We start from the raw sequence: 21,171 nt of genomic DNA on the forward strand, positions 1-21,171 counted from the left end.
ACTGCATTCCACTACCACCCCTCCAATCATACTGCCCTCCACTACCACCTTTCCCATCATACTGCACTCCACTGCCACCCCTACCATTATACTGCCCTACACTACCACCCCCCATCATTCTGCCCTCCACTGGCACCCCCCTCCCATCTTACTGCCCTCCCCTACCACCCCACCAATCATACTTCCCTCCACTACCACCTCCTCCCATTATACTGCCCTCCACTGCCACCCCTCCCATCATACTGCCCTCCACTACCACCCCCCTCCCATCATACTGCCCTCCCCTACCACCCCACCAATCATACTGCCCTCCACTACCATCTCCTCCCATTATACTGCCCTCCACTGCCACCTCTCCCATCATACTGCCCTCCACTACCACCCCCCTCCCATCATACTGCCCTCCCCTACCACCCCACAAATCATACTGCCCTCCACTACCACCTCCTCCCATGATACTGCCCTCCACTGCCACCCCTCCCATCATACTGCCCTCCACTCCATCCTACTGCCCTTCACTGCCACCACTCCCATCATACTGCCCTCCACTACCACCCCTCCCATCATACTGCCCTCCACTGCCACCCCTCCTATCATACTGCCCTCCACCCCATCCTACTGCCCTCCACTACCACCCCTCCCATCATCCTGCCCTCCGCCGCCACAAACACCCATCCCACCAACTCCCTGTAAAAAAAAACTCCAAAAAATAAAATTGTAAAATAAAATGGTAAAAAAAAATTAATAAAATAACAAAAAATAAAAACTACCGATCCCGTCCACTGTCCTACTGATTATGTCCACTGTCCTGCTGTCCACATCCACTGCCCTACTGACCATGTTCACTGCCCTACTGACCACATCCACTGCCCTACTGACAATATCCACTGCCCTACTGACAAAGTCCACTGCTCTACTGACCATGAGCACTGCTCTACTGACCATGAGCACTGCTCTATTGACCATGTCCACTGTCCTACTGACTGACACTATTCACAGTCCACACTGACACCACTGGCAAAAATCAGCAAAGGTTGCACTTGCGACTGGGCCCTGTCCTTCTGCCACCGTGGTAGGGACCAAGACTGCAGGACTGCACAACATGTGAAAGGGATCCGCTATGGGACCATGAAGGGTGGTGGGATCAGTGGGAAGCACTCTGGGCTTGGAGGGAATGGCCCTGGCCGGAGGTCGGGGGGCCCTTCATGGTTTCTTGCACCAGGGCCCTTAAGGTTCTAATTACAGCTCTGCTGCACCCTGTATATAGCTCACCCCAGTACCATGCACCCTGTATTTAGCTCATCTTAGAACACTACACACTGTATATAGCTCATCTCAGAACCCTGCACCCTGTATATAGCTCATCCCAGAACCCTGCACTCTGTACATAACTCATCCCAGAACACTGTACTCTGTACATAGATCATCCCAGAACCCTGAACTCTGTACATTGCTCATCTTAGAACCCTGCACTCTGTACATAGCTCATCCCAGAACCCTGCACTCTGTACATTGCTCATCTTATAACCCATCACTCTGTACACAGCTCATGCCAGAACCCTGCACTCTGTACATGGCACATCCCAGAACCCTGCACTCTGTACATTGCTCATCTTAGAACCCTGCACTCTGTACATAGCTCATCCCAGAACCCTGCACTCTGTACATTGCTCATCTTAGAACCCTGCACTCTGTACATAGCTCATGCCAGAACCCTGCACTCTGTACATGGCACATCCCAGAACCCTGCACTCTGTACATAGCTCATCTCAGAACCCTGCACTCTGTACACAGCTCATCTCAGAACCCTGCACTCTGTACACAGCTCATCTCAGAACCCTGCACTCCTACATAGCTCATCCTACAACCCTGCACTCTGTACATAGCTAATCCCAGAACACTGCATTCTGTACATAGCTAATCCCAGAACCCTGCTCTCTGTAAATAGCTAATATCAGAACCCTGCATTCTGTACATAGCTCATCCAAGAACCCTGCAATCTGTACATAGCTAATCCCAGGCCACTGAACTCTGTACATAGCTAATTACAGAATCCTGCACTCTGTAAATAGCTAATCCCAGAACCCTGAACTCTGTACATAGCTCATCCCAGAACCCTGCACTCCATACGTAATGCACTCCAAACACTGCATGCTTTTATCCTTTTTTTAAATGAATGTGCTGAGTTTTGTTTAATGACACCATTAAGCTCCCCCCACTGTCAGAAGTTTGACCACGCCCACATTTGCCACAGCACGCTATGCAAGGTTACTTCCTTCCTTAAGTGTCCCTCATTCTGAAGTTCAGAAGTTGGGAGGTATGCTTATGTGTATTGTAAGTTGTGAGTTAGGAGATGGCAAGGCTGCCCTGAAAGGTCTATCTCTGAGTCCCCAAGTCTGGGTAAATGATTGGTAAACTAGCTCATGTTAATTAGGTTTCTGGTTACAGTTTGTATTGTCATCCTGCTTTATATATTTTTGTGTCCTCTCAAATAAATCAGTCCATGTTCAGCAACCAAGCAAGTATTGTCTTGATTGTGGGTGTCAGTGGTTGGAATATCTGATATCTATATTCAGACTGGGAGGAAGCGGTATATGACGAAAGCACTCAAGTGGAGTGTGGGACATTTCGTTACATTGGTGGCAAGCAGTGGGATGCTTCCTGCAGTCTAGGACATCGAAACCTCCACCTGGATCCAAGGTCCGGATAGCAAGAGAGGAGAGGAGAGGTACAGGTACCAGCCGCAGCATCAGTTTTCAAGAGGCTAGCATTCAGTCCTCTCCAAAAGCCTTTGTCCCGGGTGAGTCTGTCACAGGTGGCATTCATGGCAATGGGGAGGCTGCATTCATAGCAATGGTGAGGCTGCATTCATGGCAATGATGAGTCTGCATTCATGGTGATGGGGGCTGCATTCATGTCAATGGTGAGGCTACATTCATGGCAATGGTCAGGCTGCATTCATGGCAATGGGGGCTGCATACATGGCAATGGTGAGGCTGCATTCATGACAATGAGGGGACTGCATTAATGGCAATGGTGAGGCTGAATTCATGGCAATTGTGAGGCTGTATTCAGGCAATGGTAAGGCTGCATTCATGGCAATGGGGGGGGCTGCTTTCATGGCAATGGGGAGGGGGCTGCATTCATGGCAATGGTGAGTCTGCATTCATGGCAATGGTAAGTTTGCATTCATGGCAATGGTACAGTGGTGTGAAAAAGTGTTTGCCCCTTCCTCATTTCCTGTTCCTTTGCATGTTTGTCACACTTAAGTGTTTTGGAACATCAAACCAATTTAAACAATAGTCAAGGACAACACAAGTAAACACAAAATGCAATTTGTAAATGAAGGTGTTTATTATTAAAGGTGAAAAAAAATCCAAACCATCATGGCCCTGTGTGAAAAAGTGATTCCCCCCTAAACCTAATAACTGGTTGGGCCACCCTTAGCAGCAACAACTGCAACCAAGCGTTTGCGATAACGTGCAATGAGGCTTTTACAGCGTCCTGGAGGAATTTTGGCCCACTCATCTTTGCAGAATTGTCCTAATTCAGTTACGTTAGAGGGTTTTCGAGCATGAACGGCCTTTTTAAGGTCATACCACAACATCTCAATAGGATTCAGGTCAGGACTTTGGCTAGGCCACTCCAAAGTCTTCATTTTGTTTTTCTTCAGCCATTCGGTGGTGGACTTGCTGGTGTGTTTAGGATCATTGTCCTGCTGCAGAACCCAAGTTCGTTTCAGCTTGAGTACACAAACAGATGGTCGGACATTCTCCTTCAGGATCTCTTGGTAGACAGCAGAATTCATAGTTCCTTTTATCACGGCAAGTCTTCCAGGTCCTGAAGCAGCAAAACAGCCCCAGACCATCACACTACCACCACCATATTTTACTGTTGGTATAATGTTCTTTTTATGAAATGCAGTGTTCCTTCTACGCCAGATATACTTGGACACACACCTTCCAAAGAGTTCCACTTTTGTCTCATCGGTCCACAGAATGTTGTCCCAAAAGTCTTGGGGATCATCAAGATGTGTTGTGGAGAAATTGAGACGAGCTTTGATGTTCTTTTTGCTCAGCAGTGGTTTTCTCCTTGGAACTCTGCCATGCAGGCCATTTTTGCCCAGTCTTTTCCTGATGGTGGAGGCATTAACGCTGACCTTAACTGAGGCAAGTGAGGCCTGCAGTTCCTTGGACGTTGTTGTGGGGTCTTTTGTGACCTCTTGGATGAGTCGTCGCTGCGCTCTTGGGGTAATTTTGGGCGGCCGGCCACTCCTGGGAAGGTTCACCACTGTTCCATGTCTTCGCCATTTGTGGATAATGGCTCTCACTGTGGTTCGCTGGATTCCCAAAGCTTTGGAAATGGCTTTATAACCCTTTCCAGACTGATAGATCTCAATTACTTTCTTTCTCAATTGTTCCTGAATTTCTTTGGGTCTCGGCATGATGTGTAGCTTTTAAGGATCTTCTGGTGGACCTTACTGTGTCAAGCAGCTCCTATTTAAGTGATGCCTTGATTGTGAACAGGTGTGGCAATAATCAGGCCTGGGTGTGGCTAGAGAAATTGAACTCAGGTGTGGACAACCACAGTTATAGTATGTTTTAACAAGGGGGGCAATCACTTTTTCACACAGGGCCATGATAGTTTGGATTTTTTTTTCACCTTTAATAATAAACACCTTTATTTACAAATTTCATTTTGTGTTTACTTGTGTTGTCCTTGACTATTGTTTAAATTGGTTTGATGTTCCGAAACACTTAAGTGTGACAAACATGCAAAGGAACAGGAAATGAGGAAGGGGGGCAAACACTTTTTCACACCACTGTAAGTCTGCATTCATGGCAATAGTGAGTCTGCATTCATGGCAATGGGGGGGGGGGGGGGCTGCGTTCATGCCAATGGTGAGACGGCATTCATGGCAATGGTGAGGCTGCATTCATGGCAATGGTGAGGCTGCATTCATGCCAATGATGAGGCTGCATTCATGCCAATAGCAGGCTGCATTCATGGCAATGGTGAGGCTGCATTCATGGCAATGGTGAGGCTGCATTCATGGCAATGGTGAGGTTGAAATTGTGGCAATGGTGAGTCTGCATTTGTGGTAATAGTGAGGCTGCATTTGTGGCAATAGTGAGGCTGCATTCATGGCAATGAGTGGGCTGCATTCATTGCAATGGGGGGCTGCATTCATGGCAATGAAGGGCTGCATTCATGGCAATGAAGGGCTGCATTCATGGCAATGAAGGGCTACATTCATCACAATGGTGAGGCCGCATTTATGGCAATGCTGAGTCTGCATTCATGGCAGGGGGGGGGGGGGGGCTGCATTCATCAGATTGTATACAGAGAATTTCCTGTTTACTCAGCAGCCTCTAATAGGAAGTCCCGTCTCCTGGGCTGTCATTAGATGACTGTTCTGTCTATCATAGGAGGTGGGGCTTTGTATTATAAAGGCCGCAGAGAAAACTGGAGATTCTCCTGTATCTAATCTGTTGGTGCTTGTATTTCCCCCTCCTTGTCCCCTCTGAGGTTGCAGATGGGCATCAATCAGGCTGTACTGATGGCAATGGTGAGGCTGTATTCATGGCAATGGTGAGGCTGCATTTGTAGCAAGGGTGTGGCTGCATTCATGGCAATGGTGAGTCTGCATTCATGGTAATGGGGGGGGGGGCTGCATTCATCACATTGGTGAGGCTGCATTCATGGCAATGGTGAGTCTGCATTCATGGCAATGGTGAGGCTACATTCATCACAATGGGGAGGCTGCATTCATGGCAATGCTGAGTCTGCATTCATGGCAACGAGGGGGGGGGGGGGGGGTTGGGCTGCATTTATGGCAATGGTGAGGCTGCATTGATGACAATAGTGAGGCTGCATTCATGACAATAGTGAGGCTGCATTCATGGCAATGATGAGTCTGCATTCATGGCAATGGGGGGCGGCATTCATCAGATTGCATACAGAGAATTTCCTGTTTACTCCGCGTCCTCTAATAGGAAGTCCCGTCTCCTGGGCTGTCATTGGATGACTGTTCCATCTATCATAGGAGGCGGGACTTTGTATTAAAAAAGGCCGCAGAGAAAACTGGAGATTCTCCTTTTAAGTGCCCCACTATCGGCCGATGAAGGGGTTAATATCTGCTCTGCTGCCGAATCGCTTTGCAGGTGCATCGGTGGCACTGTCCATTGATTTCAATGTCAGGAGAACTTTAGGAGCAGTGATAGATGCTGCTAGCAGTACTTTTTTAACATCCCGCAAGCGCACCGCTCCAGTGTGAGAGCACTCAGGCTTTCACACTGGAATGACAGGAGAGGCGCCTTACATGCGTTTGCAGGTGCAATATTTAGTGTAAAGTGCAAGAAGTGAACGGGTGGACGAGCAGAGATGACATCATCTCTCACTGCCCACCCACATCACCGCTCTCCTGCCTTCACTAAATGGACCAGTGATGCCAGCCTGCCACCAATGCAGCAACAATGCACATTTGGTGGCACTGGCTGGCATGGCAAGTGACAATCCACATCAGTTGGCAAGTGACAATCCACATCTGGTGCCAGGCAACATGGCAAGTGACAATCTGCAAATGGTGGCAACTGGCAATCCACATCTGGTGACAGGCGTAAGTGGCAATCCACATATGGTGGCATTATATATTAGAATGTAATTGGGGATTGGAGGACAGCGGTTGTTGTCTCCCTTTCACCCTTGGGGGTGGTGTTGCGGTGGTGGCGTAGAGGGGACCTCCATACGTCCCTATTTTAGGTAGCGTTTGTACAATGGGATTTATCAGTCAATGTTTATCTATTGTTTTATCTGTAGTCGTTCACATGCGATTGACGTTTTTATGAGCGAACGGTGGTGTTGCTGGCTGGCCCTTAAATATTTGGATATTTGGTGACTATCATGGCACCGGCAGTTTTTGTGCGCCAATGCTGTCGGCATTAATATGTTGGGGTCTGTTTTGGGCTCGATTGGTGTTTTTGGAAAGGTGATTGTCATCACTGGTATTGCTGTTGGCGTGTGGATGCCGTTGTTGCTGCATTGGGCGCATGCGCAGATGTGGGTTGTTGTTTGGCGCTTGCACGGTTCACGCCGTCGCGTGGTGCGCATGTTGATGTGTCTCTTATGCGTGAGGATGCAGTGGTTGTGCGTTGCCGACTGCTGTTATTGGATTTGCCGTTTATGTGCGGCTGCGCATCTCTGTTGCGTTTGGCGCATGCGGCATTATGTAGTACTATTTGGTGGGGACGCTGATTTTCGCCACTGAATTGGCGCAAATATTGAGGTGTCTCTTGTGCGCCATGATGCGCTAAGTATGCGCCGTTGTTTCGGTAATGGCGGATGTACTGACCCATTATCTGTGCGTGAGGACGCACTCTTTATGCGCCAATGCACATGGCTGCTATCTATGCACAAGGACGCATTATTTAGGCGCCATACACACAGATGTGCACATAGCGGTCACTATAAAGTTAATTGCCTTTATAAACAGCAGATATGGAGCCAGAACTTGTGGTTGAAAAGAAAAGTCTGCTCATTTTGAGCGTGTCTCCAGGTAGGAGGCGTCGCTGGCCCCGTCACCTGGTATGGACTTAAAGGGGAATCCCTACACCGAAAAAAACGGTGTGGGGGTCCCCCACTAGGTCAATATCAGACCCTTATCCGAGCACGCTACCCAGCCGGCCAGGAAAGGGCCTCTTCCCGACAACCCTGGCCGTTGGTTGTCGGGGTCTGTGGGCTTATAGGAATCCGTGAGCCCCCTTTAATAAGGGGGTCCCCAAGTCCCAGCCCCCCACCCTATGTGAATGAGTATGGGGTACAATGTACCCTTACCCATTCACCTGTAAAAAAAATGTTAAAAAAAAAACACAATACACAAGGGTTAAAATAGTTTATTGCACAGCTCCGGGGATCTTCTTCTGTCTTCAGGGGTCTTCTCACCGGACTCTTCCGCTATCTTCTGCTAGCTCTTTTACTAGCAGAGGAGCCCGGCTTTCTTCTTCACCGCCGCCCTCTTCTCCCGACTTCGAGGGTCTTGTCCCCCTCTTCGGGGGTCTTGTCCCCCTCTTCGGTTCTTCTCGCCGGGCCACCGCGCCTTCTTCTAGCTCTTTTACAAGCGGTGGCCCTGTCTTCTGTCACCGCTGCCGCTGTCGCCGTCTTCTGTTCTTCTCTTCTGGAGATGTTGCCTCGTCGCTGTCTCTGGTCACTATGACAGGACACGCGGCGTGCGGCGACTTATATAGGGACATCACCGGATGATGTCCCCGCCCATTATGATGTCCCAGCATCTTCTGGGTCTGTGACATCATAATGGGCAGGGACATCATCCGGTGATGTCCGGTGATGTCCCTATATAAGTCGCCACATGCCGCGTGTCCTGTCATAGTGTCCGGAGACAGCGACGAGGCAACATCTCCAGAAGAGAAGAAGAGTAGAACAGAAGACGGCGGCAGCGGCGACAGAAGATCGGGCCACCGCTTGTAAAAGAGCTAGAAGAAGGCGCGGTGGCCCGGCAAGAAGAACCGAAGAGGAAGACAAGACCCCCGAAGTCGGAAGAAGAGGGCGGCAGCGAAGAAAAAAGCCGGGCTCCTCTGCTAGTAAAAGAGCTATCAGAAACTAGCAGAGGAGTCCGGCAAGAAGACCCCCGGAGCTGTGCAATAAACTATTTTAACCCTTGTGTGTTGTGTTTTTTTTATTTACATTTTTTTCACAGGTGAATGGGTAGGGGCACCAATGGCCAGGGTTGTCGGGAAGAGGCCCTTGTCCTCATCAACACGGGGACAAGGTGCTTTGGGGTGGGGGGCCGCACGGCCCCCCCTTCCCCAAGGCACCCCCCATGTTGAGGGCACGCGGCCTGGTACAGCTCAGGAGGGGGGGGCACTGGCGGTTTTACAGGCGGTGGCGGCAACAGAAGACCGGGCCACCGCCTGTAAAAGAGCTATAAGAAGGCGCGGTGGCCCGGCAGAAGAACCGAAGAGGGGGACAAGACCCCCGAAGTCGGGAGAAGAGGCCGGCGGCGAGGAAGAAAGCTGGACTCCTCCGCTAGCAAAAGAGCTACAAGAAGATAGCGGAGGAGTCCGGCGAGAAGACCCCCGAAGACGGAAGACCCCCGGAGCTGTGCAATAAAGTATTTTATCTTGTGTGTTGTGTTTTTTTTGTACTTTTATTTTACAGGTGAATGGGTAGGGGTACATTGTACCCCATACTCATTCACATAGGGTGGGGGGCCGGTATCCGGGGGCCCCCTTATTAAAGGGGGCTCCCGGATTCCGATAAGCTCCCCGCCCGCAGACCTCGACAACCAACGGCCAGGGTTGTCGGGAAGAGGCCCTTGTCCTCATCAACATGGGGACAAGGTGCTTTGGGGTGGGGGGGCCGCGCGGCCCCCCTTCCCCAAGGCACCCCCCCATGTTGAGGGCACGCGGCCTGGTACGGCTCAGGAGGGGGGGGCGCTCACTCGCCCCCCTTTCCTGGCCGGCCGGGTAGCGTGCTCAGACAAGGGTCTGTTGTGGACTTGGGGGGGACCCCCACGCCGATTTTTTTCGGCGTTGGGGTTCCCCTTTAAGTCCATACCAGGCGGCGGGGCCAGCGACGTCTCCTTCGCGGGCCCCGCCTACCTGGATACCCGCTCGAAATGAGCGGACTTTTCTCCGGGCGGGAAAAGTCCGCTCATTTCAAAAGTACGGCGGACTGGCATACACACGGCCGGATTGTCCGCCGAAATGCGAGTACGACGGACAGAATTTCGAAAAAAAAGAAATTCTTAGTACGCCGGACTGCACGCTGAAAAAGTCAGTTGAAGCCCACACACGAGCGGACTGTCTGCTGAAATATGTTTCGACGGACTAAGTACGCCATACAGTCCGCTCGTGTGTACGCGGCATATGAGAATCCAAGTCTATTATACATATGTTGTGTATATTATTGAATCAATTAAGACAAGGCGGCCAATATAACCAGTATAGTGTAGAGACCTCACCACTAGACCAAGGGGGGTCAACCAGTATCTATGTTTTTGACTACAAAAGTATATTAGAACATATGGTGTGTGTGTGTGTGGTTTTTATTTATTTTTTATGAATTTTATATATGTATAGTGTGGACTTTGTATCAATAAAATTAAAAATTTATTACAAATTGTTTGTTATACCTTGTTCAGGTACCGGTATAGTCCGTTCTCTCCTTCTTCCCCCTTTTTTTTGCTTATGGTATTTAGAATGAGGTACCCCCATAGCTTTTTTTTCATATATTTTGGATATATTAGAATGTAACAATAGAAACAATGCACTTCAATCACCCTGACACCATATCAACCATGGTGCCATGATGATTGAACCACCAACACCGGCCATTGCCCACGAAAAATTGCTTTCCAGCGGCGTGCCCCCCCCCCCCCCCATTGGTGACTGCTGCTATGGGCTTTAGCCCCAGATCTTTTGCAGACATAGCAACGCACCTGGTGCGGGGGATGGTCAGCTTTACTCCGAATTGCCGGCATACTTAGATGATCCTCTTTTAATTATCAACCCTGTAAATGAACCTTCATTAAATGTAACCATATTGCTACACTTAGAGGCGTCTCTCTTCTCTTTTATACTCTGGAGCTCCTGCTGGATTTTGCTTCTAATCCCTTTGTGGAGGCTTCCATTTGTGGATGGACATTTTATGGTTACACAACTATAATCTTTTTATATGGACTATAAACTGAAGGATTTATAAATACAGTGGGTATCGAAAGTTTGGGCACCCCAGGTAAAAATGTGTATTAATTTGCATAACAAAGCCAAGGAAAGATGGAAAAATCTCCAAATGGCATCAAATTACAGATTAGACATTCTTATAATATGCCAAAAAAAGTTAGATTTTATTTCCATCATTTACACTTTCAAAATTACAGAAAACAAAAAAATAGTGTCTGCAAAAGTTTGGGCACCCTGCAGTTAATATCTTGTACTGCCCCCTTTGGCAAGTATCACAGCTTGTAAACGCTTTTTGTAGCCAGTCAAGAGTCTTTCAATTCCTATTTGAGGTATCTTTGCCCATTCTTCCTAACAAAAGTGTTCCAGTTCTTTGAGATTTCTGGGCTGTCTGTCACGCACTGCTCTTTTAAGGTCTATCCATAGATTTTCAATAATGTTGAGGTCAGGAGATTGTGAAGGCTATGGCAAAACCTTCAGTTTATGTCTCTTGATGTAATCCCCCGTGGATTTTGAGGTGTGCTTAGGATCATTATCCATTTGTAGAAGCCATCCTCTCTTTAACTTCAGCTTTTTCACAGATGGCATCAAGTTACCATCCAAAATTTGCTGAAATTTTATTGAATCCATTTTTCCTTCTACTCGTGAAATGTTCCCTGTGCCACTGGCTGCAATACAACCCCAAAGCATGATTGATCCACCCCCATGCTTAACAGTTGGACAGAGGTTCTTTTCATTAAATTCTGTGCCCTTTCTTCTCCAAACGTACCTTTGCCCAAAAAGTTCTATTTTAACCTCATCGGTCCACAGAACTTGTTCCCAAAATGCCTCAGGCTTGTCTATATGTTCATTTGCAAAGTTCAAATGCAGATTTTTGTGGTGAGGACGTAGAAGAGGTTTTCTACTGATGACTCTTCCATGAAGACCATATTTGTACAAGTATCTCTTTATAGTGGAATAGTGGACCACAACTCCAGTGTCTGCCAGATCTTTCTGGAGGGATCGTGCAGTCAAACGTGGGTTTTGAATTGCTTTTCTCACAATCCTGCGAGCTGTTCTGTCTGATATTTTTCTTGGTCTTCCAGAACTTGCTTTAACTTCCACTATTCCTGATGACTGCCATTTCTTAATTACATTCCGAACAGAGGATATCGACATCTGAAAACGCTTTGCTATCTTCTTATAGCCTTCTCCAGCTTTGTGAGTGTCAACTATTTTCAGTTTCAGTTTTCTAGACAACTGCTTAGAAGAACCCATGGTGCTGATTGTTGGGGCAAGGTCAGATGAGTCCGGCCATTTAAAACTTTTGAGATTGACATCACCTGGTCTTCCCAGACGATGATTGAGAACAATCCATGACACTGGCAGGTCTCAGCTTTGCAAAGGGGGCAGTGCATGTTATAAATTCTGCAGGGAGCCCAAACTTTTGCAGACGACATTTTTTTGTTTTCTGTAATTTTGAAAGTGTAAATGATGGAAATAAAAATTAACTTTTTTTGACATATTATAAGAATGTCTAATCTGTAATTTGATGCCATTTGGAGATTTTTCCATCTTTCCTTGGCTTTGTTATGCACATTAATAAACATTTTTACCTGGGGTGCCCAAACTTTCGATCCCCACTGTAAATGGTTGTGGAACGAAATAAGTTTCCATTATTTCTTATGGGGACATTTGCTTTGATATACAAGTGCTTTGCACTACCAGCATGTTCCTGGAACGAATAGGCTTGTGCAATTCGTTTCGTAACGAATCGAAATTCGGCCGAATAAAAAAAAATAACAAATTACAACGAATACGAAAGAAATATAACGAATGAATTCGAATGAATTCGACATGATTCAAAGTTATTTCAACTGCATTCGAAATTATTTCAACTGCATTCGACATTATTTCAACTGCATTTGAAAATATTTTGTGACCCGACTTTAGGGCCATGTATCTCGGGGTCACTTAGTGCTAGACACTTCAAATTTGGATATGTTATAGTGCTAGTATTATTGTGTTTGCATACCAAATTTGGGGTTTCTAGCTGTAAGTGACCCCGAGATATGTGGCCCCAAAATCGGGTCGCAAAATGTTATTAGTTATTAGAGCAGAGAATGACATTTTGCGACCCGATTTTGGGGCCACATATCTCGGGGTCACTTATATAGTTTCTAGCTATAAGTGACCCCGAGATATGTGGCCCCAAAATCAGGTCGCAAAATGTCATTCTATGCTCTATTAACTAATAACATTTTGCGACCCGATTTTGGGGCCACATATCTCGGGGTCACTTATAGCTAGAAACCCCAAATTTGGTATGCAAACACAATAATACTATCTCTACAACATATCCAAATTTGGAGTTTCTAGCACCAAGTGACCCCGAGATACATGGCCCTAAAGTCGGGTCACAAAATATTTTCGAATGTGGTTGAAACAATGTCGAATCATGTTGAAATCATTTCGAATCTGGTAGAAATATTTTCGAATTTCGTTGAAATATTTTCGAATGTGGCCGATTTTTCGAATTCGGTAGAAAACTAAACGAAATCCGAAAACGAATTTAAGGAAGTTAACGAATATAACTAAACGAAATTAATGAATTAACGAATTAAAACGAAACGAAACTAAACAAATTTTTTCCTTTTGCACATGTCTAGGAACGAATTATCCGAGGTATTACTGTATTGCAAAGTAGTACAAAACAAAGATTAAAAGATACAAAGAAATAGATTTCCCCAGTCCCTGAAATGTGGCATCGGAGTTATATCCACAACCCTGTAAATCTATTTTCTGTGTTTCTATAGACCACAAAAAGTTCCGCCGTCAGCTGTCTTCATATCCCGATTCATCACTGAGGAGGATATACGAGTATTACAAAGATGATCTGGTCTACATCTTGGAGAACATGGACACCGGGGCCCTCCTGAGAGAGCTAAAATCTCGGAATGTCTTAAACACAGATGTAAGGAAAAAATAATTCCAAATGAATTGTGATATAATTCTATGTCAGAGATAATCACATGTGAATATCATTGTTGCTGAAGTTATGTGCAAACCTTGACTTTCTCCGTAAAGTCAAGACAGGGCCGGTGCCAGCATAAGGCAACCAAGGCGGCTGCCTAAGGGAGCCAGAGGAAGGGGGAATCAAATTCCGAGGTTCCCAAGAAGTGCTAATCCTGGTGCCGGCTCTACTCTAATCTTTACCCAGCTCTTCAAAATGTGACACAGAAAGGTGGTGCGGCACAGCCTCGAGTGCTGCAAACTTCACCTGCTGCCCCCAGGCTCCACTCACTGCCATGGCTGCAACTCCTCTCCCAAATTCCAGCCCCGCCTACCCCCCCCCCCCCCACTCCTCTCTGACAGATATGGGACAGGAAGAGCCGGACGGTCTTCATCAGAGACACCCCATCTCCCTTCAGCCCTCGGGTATCACTAGGGGCAGAAACATTTTTTTTTTATAATATAAACTATACATATATTTTCCTATTAAATGGCATTTCTAATCATAACAAAAGTCCCCCTTTACATCAGAGTCCACAGAGTTCCCTTTTTACATCTGAACCCGCAGAGTTCCCTTTCACTGTGATGCCCCGTACAGACGATCGGACAACAACAAAACCGTGGATTTATTTCTGAAGGATGTTGGCTCAAACTTGTCTTGCATACACACGGTCACACAAATGTTGTCAGAAATTCCGATCGCCAAGAACACAGTGACGTACAAGATGTACGACGAGCCGAGAAAAATGAAATTCAATAGCCAGTGCGGCTCTTCTGCTTGATTCCAAGCATACACAGAATTTTGTGCGTTGGAATTGTGTACACACGATCAGAATTTCCGACCACGGATTTTGTTGTTGGAAAATTTGAGATCCAGCTTTCAAATTTTTGTTGTCGGAAACTCCGACAGCAAATGTTCCGATGGAGCCTACACACGGTCAGAATTTCCAACAACAAGCTCACATCGAACATTTGTTGTTGGAAAAGCTGACTGTGTGTACGCAGCATAAAAGGGGACTCTGCAGACTCTGGTATAAGGGAGAACTCTGGGGACTGATATAAGGGATGCTCTGGGCACCCTAATTTAAGGGGGAACACTGATGTACAGAGAGGACTCTCATGTAAGGGGAAACACTATGGCCTCTAGTTTAAAGGGGAGCTCTGATGTAAAGGGTGCTCTGAAAACCTTGATTTAAGGGGGGACACTGAGAACGCTGATGTACAGAGAGGACTTTGATGTAAGGGGGGACACTGTGGCCTCTGGTGTAAAGGGGAACTCTGATGTAAAGGGTGTTCTGAGAACCCTGATTTTCCTTGGTGTACTCACTCAGAGGCAGGAGAGAGAAGGGGGAGACTTAATTCACGAACAGGGATGACTGGTGAGCTCAGTTACCCCTTGGCAGTCTGAAACCCGGATGCATGATTCCAAACCTGAACTGTCCGGGTGAATCCCGGACAGGTGGCAACCCTATCCCTCCTCCCAGTGGTATCGCTATGGGGGAGCAGAGGTGCGGGCTGCACCCGGGTGACACATGGCCTGGACTGACACTGAACGCCACGGCTCCCTCTTTCCCTTCTGGAATCTCTGCTATCCCCTAATCTCCATGCGATGTGCGGGGAGGGTGGGGGAGGAGGGAGTGAGGCAGAGACACTGACAGACAGGGTGCCTGGGTCCGATCGTCCCTCCCACAATCACATTTCTCTATGGCTGCAGCCTGCACTATAGCTTCCACCGCCTCCTCCTCGGCTCTGATGTTCTCGCACTCAGTCCAGGAGGAAGAACGGGGGGAGGAGGAGGGGGGACACCTGCCCTACAAGGCCTGTAATAACAACAGGAGCCTTACAATAGGGAGGGGGGTTTCTGGAGGGTTTGGGCAGGTAACATTTGTGCTGCCAGGAGTGATTTTAGGGAGGGGGTCTAACCAAGGATATGTGCTAGGGGGTGCTTTGTTTTTGATTAGAGAGGACTTGTGCCAGGAGGAGGGAAGATTTGAAGTTTGCAGCATATTTTCTCTTTCCTCCCAAAGCACCTCAGAGCATATATTCTTTAATCCCTCTCCCCAAAATCAAAGATCCCATAGCAGCTCTATCCTTCCCCCATCCTATCTGAATCCTCCCCCGATCCCATCCTGGCTTCATCTGTTCCCCCGATCCCATCCCAGCTCCATCCACCACCCCAATTCAATCCCAGCTCCATACATTCCCCCCCGATCCCATCCCATCTCCATACATTTCCCCCCCGATCCCACCCCAGCTCCATCAATTCCCCCAATCCCATGCCAGCTCCATCCACCACCCCAATTCAATCCCAGCTCCATACATTCCCCCCCGATCCCACCCCAGCTCCATCCATTCCCCCAATCCCATGCCAGCTCCATCCACCACCCCAATTCAATCCCAGCTCCATCCATTCCCCCAATCTCATCCTGGCTCCATCCACTACCCCAATTCATCCCAGCTCCATGCCCAAGAGGGTGAAGGCAGTGCTGGAAAATAATGGTGGCCACACAAAAAATTGACACTTTGGGCCCAATTTGGACATTTTCACTTAGGGGTGTACTCACTTTTGTTGCCAGCGGTTTAGACATTAATGGCTGTGTGTTGAGTTATTTTGAGGGGACAGGAAATTTACACTGTTATACAAGCTGTACACTCACTACTTTACATTGTAGACAAGTGTCATTTCTTCAGTGTTGTCACATGAAAAGATAGAAGAAAAGATTTACAAAAGTGTGAGGGGAGATACTTTAAATACTGTATATTTACACTATATTGTCAAAACTATTGTGACACCTGCCTTTACACACACAGGAACTTTAATGGCATCATAATCTTAGTCCGGAGGGTTCAATATTGAGTTGGCCCTTTGCAGCTATAACAGCTTCACCTCTTTTGGGCTGTCCACAAGGTTTAGGAGTGTGCTATGACAAGCCCACAAGAATTCCACTCGCCCACTCGCATTTTACAAGTGGATTTTGAGGGTTCGCGAGAAGGGCTGACTGGGAGCAAGGGGGGCGATCACAGGGGGGAAGAGAGGGGACCCGCCGGCTGGAGGATCAGAGCATGTAACATCACAGCTTATATTTCAATAGCTGTATGTTCCACCGCCTCATGCCGTCCCATACAGCTCTTTTTTTTCTGCGACTTTGACAGACAGATCACCCATCCAATCCTAGGATGGGTGATGTGTATCAAAGTTCCCTGGACAAGGGGAGGGGCTTATGTGATGGCACACGGCTATTGAAATGAAAGCTGTGATGTTCCGTGCTCTGGCCATCAGGCCGGCGACTCCCCTCTTTTCCCGTCAACAGGTAGGCTCAGGCTGCAGTGGGCAAAGGCTGCATGGTGGGCACAGGCTGCATGGTGGGCACAGGCTGCATGGGACACAGGCTGCATGGTGGGCACAGGCTGCATGGGACACAGGCTGCATTCCACACAGGTTGCATTGGACACAGGCTGCATGGTGGGCACAGGCTGCATGGGAAACAGGCAGCATGGTGTGCACATGCTTCATTGGGCACAGGCTGCATGGCGGGCACAGGCTGCATTGGTGGGCATGGATGAAGTGTTATTATTTTTATAACTTAATTCTGCATAAAACAATTAAGTGTCATTTAATGAGATAATTTATGAGGACGGGATTAGGGGCGGGGCAGGGTAGGGTTTGGGGTTGGGCAGGGCAACTGGTGGCGAGTCACCCTTGAGGCCTGGCTAGTAGCTCAGAACTTGAAATTTTGAGCCCTCTGCTATGGGAATGTTTGACCATTCTTCCAGAATGTTTGTGAGGTCAGGCACTGATGTTGGATAAGAAGGTCTGGCTCGCAGTCTCTGCTCATCCCAAAGGTGGTCTATCAATTTGAGGTCAGGATTCAGGATTGTGCAGGCCAGTCAAGTTCCTCCAACCAAAACTCGCTCATCCATGTCTTTATGGACCTTGCTTTGTGCACTGGTGGGCAGTCATGTTGGAACAGGAAAGAGCCGTCACCAAACTGTTCCCACAAAAGTTGGGAGCATGAAAATGTCCAAAATGTCTTGGTATGCTGACGCCTTAAGTTTCCTTCACTGAAACATGGGAGCCAAACCCAACCCCTTAAAAAAACAGCCCCCACATCATAATCCCCCCTCCACCAAATGATTTGGACCAGTGCATAAAGCAAGGTCCATAAAGGCAGGGATGAGCGAGTTTGGGGTGGAGGAACTTGACTGGCCTCAACCCTACAGAACACCTTTGGGATAAATTTGAGCAGAGACTACGAGCCAGGCCTTCTTGTGCAACATCAGTGCCTGACCTCACAAATGGGCTTCTGGAAGAATGGTCAAACATTCCCATAGACACCCTCCTAAACCTTGTGGACCGCCTTCCCAGAAGAGTTGAAGCTGTTATAGCTGCAAAAGGCTTTTTTTGGAAAAAAATACACTTTTTTTAATTAAAAAATAAGACAACAGTAAAGTTAGCCCAATTTTTTCTTCTGTAGTGAAAGATAATGGTACGCCGAGTAAATTGATACCCAACATGTCACGCTTCAAAATTGCGCCTGCTCGTGGAATAGCGCCAAACTTTACCCTTAAAAATCTCCATAGGCAACATTTAAAAAATTCTACAGGTTGCATGTTTTTAGTTACAGAGGAGAGGTCTGGGGCTACAATTATTGCTCTCACTCTAGCGATCCCGCCAATACCTCACAGGTGTGGTTTGAACACCGTTTTCATATGAGGGCGCTACTCACTTCCTCATGCAAGCTTGCCGGGGCGGGGTGCATTTAACTTTTTTTATTATTATTTATTTTACCTTTTATTTTTTATTTTTACACTGTTAAAAAAAACATTGTCACTTTAATTCCTACTTCAAGGAATGTAAACATCCCTTGTAAGAGAAAAAAAGCATGACAGGTCAAAAAGACCTCACATCTCATATTTACACAAAAATGCAATAAAAAATAAATAGATAAAAAAATTGTAATAAAAAAATGGCCCCTTAAGAGCTGTGGGCGTAAGTGACATTTTGACGTCGCTTCCACCCTGCATTTTTATGGAGACGGGTCTTTCCCTCACTTGCAGGCATGTACTGGCCATTGGGACTACAGGGAGTTTCCCGGTGGGCCGATGGTTCAGTGGGCCGGTCAGGTGCAGTCCTGGAGCCACTCCTCTCTGAGAGTGAGTGATGGCGATTTCACTCCTGTTAGGAGGAGCAGCTGCCGTCACTTGCTGGAGAGAGCGTTAGGCTTTCTGCTCCCTCCAGCCTGCAGAGGGAGATAGCTGGCAGACGTTCCATCCTCTCTCCCCTTATCACTTGTCACTTATCACATGACTGGAGAGAGGAACGAGAAGCTGCCTTTAAAACTGTGAGTACACGTGGGAGGGGGAGGAGAGGGAGGACACTCTGATGTAAGGGGAAGTGCTGATGGAGACACTCAAAATTAAAGTGGGCTGGCCATGATAAAGTCCAGGGCCAAATTTTTGTCCCAGTCCATCCCTGCTCACTTGTCTCCATGGCCAGCAATGGTGAAGAATCAATTGCTTCCGCCACTGCCGATGGCTCCGGTAAGCGGCGGAGGGCACTGGAGCATGGCGTTATGGGGGGGGGGCCCTCTCCCGCCACCGATAATAGTGAATCTTGTGGCGAATCCGCCGCCGGGACTAATTTTATCTTAAACCAGACCGCCAGACGAAGAAGAGGATACCGGGGTTATAACGGGTGGCTGCTGCCATAACAACGATACTCCTGTTCAAACAGCCGACGTATAACGATGGGGGGTGGTCCGGACGTGGTTAAATAGTTTCTATTAATGTTCTCCACCATCACAACATAATGTATGTTCAGCAAATCGTTTTTTTATTTTCCCCCTCTAAGTAAAATGGTGAGACCAACATCTAGAGCTTGGAAACATTTCCACAGTGCGAATTCTGCTGAGAGCAAAGCTGCAAATTGCAAATATTGTGAAAAGAAATATTCTTTTCCAAATGCTACAAAGCTGACAAAACACATCCTGGGATGCCAGAGGGGCCCTAAAGACATTACAAATACTTTTCTGGAATGAAATGATGAGGACCAGAATAAAAGTGGGAGGAGCTTTTCCCTTCAGAGTTCTCATTCCAGAAACTCTCTACTCTCTGCTTCTGGATAATCGCAAAGTGTTTATTCACCAGCAGCGTCTTCCAGTACTACAGCCGTGGCCAAAAGTTTTGAGAATGACACCAATATACATTTTCACAAAGTCTGCCGCTTCAGTGTTGTTAGATCTGTCTGTCAGATGTTACTATGGGCAGGGCCGGACTGGGAATAAAAACCAGCCCTGGAAAAAATTTCATACCAGCCCCACAGCATAACGTCATTTTTTCCTTGTTCATGAAAGCAAAAACCATACATTTTAAAGCACATTTGATAAAGAGTGTATTATATATAGATATGACATCCCACAGGGCTTTTATATATATATATGCAAATTCCACTCAAAAGTGGTAAGTGGTCAATCATCCTGGGGGGAACTCAGAACGTGGGGGGGGAACCACCTTCCGCAGAAATACATTAAGGTAAGGGGGGGTGGGTTACTAATATAAGGGGGAAACCCTTTATATCAGTGCCCCCTCACATTATAGTATTAACTCCCCCCTTACATCAGTCACCCCCCCCCCCTTCAGACTGGCCTGGCGGTGCTGTCACTGACCTCCTCTCAGGTGCACTGTGCAGGGCTCAGTCAGTCGGCTCCAGCTTGGTGGCTCTGGTTTTATCCTATAGTTTCCTGTCCACAGTCCACACAAGTTTGACTTCTCCCATGACCCCCATCCTGGCGGCATTCCCACTCTTGACTCCTCTCCAGAATCCCTCAGAGACTGCAGACATGATACAGGAGATGGTCAGAGACTGCAGACTTGATGCAAGAGCTCAATGCATCCTCAGCAGTGCCCATCAATTCAGCCTCATTTTGCCCACCAAATGCACCTTTACTCTGCCCGTGAATGTTGTCTCACTGTGCCCACAAATGCGGCTTCACTATGCCCACCATTGTAGCCTCATTGTGCCCACTAATGCAGCCTCACTGTGCCCATCAAATGCAGCTTTACTCTGCCATGAATTCAGTCTCACTGTGCCCATGAATGCAGCCTCACTATGCCCATGAATGCAGCCCCTCCTGTGCCCCATGTCCCAGTCTGCAGTCCCTGTCTGTGGGAAGGTGTGTTGTTGATGTTCGGTATGGTACCTTGCATGCCAGCAGGATATCCATGACAGTCAGCAGCATGCAGGGTCTGTTCTTGTTTTGGATGGGGATGGTGCTCCTTCCAGAGGATCTGTTTGCTGTGAGATGGAGTGGTCCCTGGCCACCTGCACCTTCAGCTGTCCTCATTTTCTGGCCCCAGTCAGCCTGTCCTCTGGTCCTGGGGAAGTGGAGAGCACTGGATGGGAGCTGGAGAGAAGGGGGAGCAGGGAGAACTGGCGGGGTTGGAGAACACATGGGTGGGGGCAAGAGCAGGGGGGAGCGGGGAG

At 47.7% G+C, this 21,171-nt stretch overlaps 1 protein-coding gene across 1 annotated transcript in view; it reads left to right on the forward strand.

Moving 5' to 3' along the window:
- The first annotated feature begins 5,233 nt into the window (after nucleotides 1-5,233).
- Nucleotides 5,234-21,171, forward strand: part of LOC143956606 (NACHT, LRR and PYD domains-containing protein 12-like) — a 198,475-nt gene continuing 182,537 nt past the window's right edge. Inside the window, exons 1-2 of the mRNA XM_077466819.1 lie at nucleotides 5,234-5,264; nucleotides 13,493-13,650. Coding sequence (XP_077322945.1) covers nucleotides 5,234-5,264; nucleotides 13,493-13,650 — 189 coding nt within the window. The remainder of the gene's footprint in view (nucleotides 5,265-13,492; nucleotides 13,651-21,171) is intronic.

This window comes from Lithobates pipiens, unplaced genomic scaffold (genome assembly GCF_037356315.1).
Source record: "Lithobates pipiens isolate NorthernLeopardFrog02 unplaced genomic scaffold, aLitPip1_a1.2 Scaffold_37, whole genome shotgun sequence".
Taxonomy (NCBI): Eukaryota; Metazoa; Chordata; class Amphibia; order Anura; family Ranidae; genus Lithobates; species Lithobates pipiens.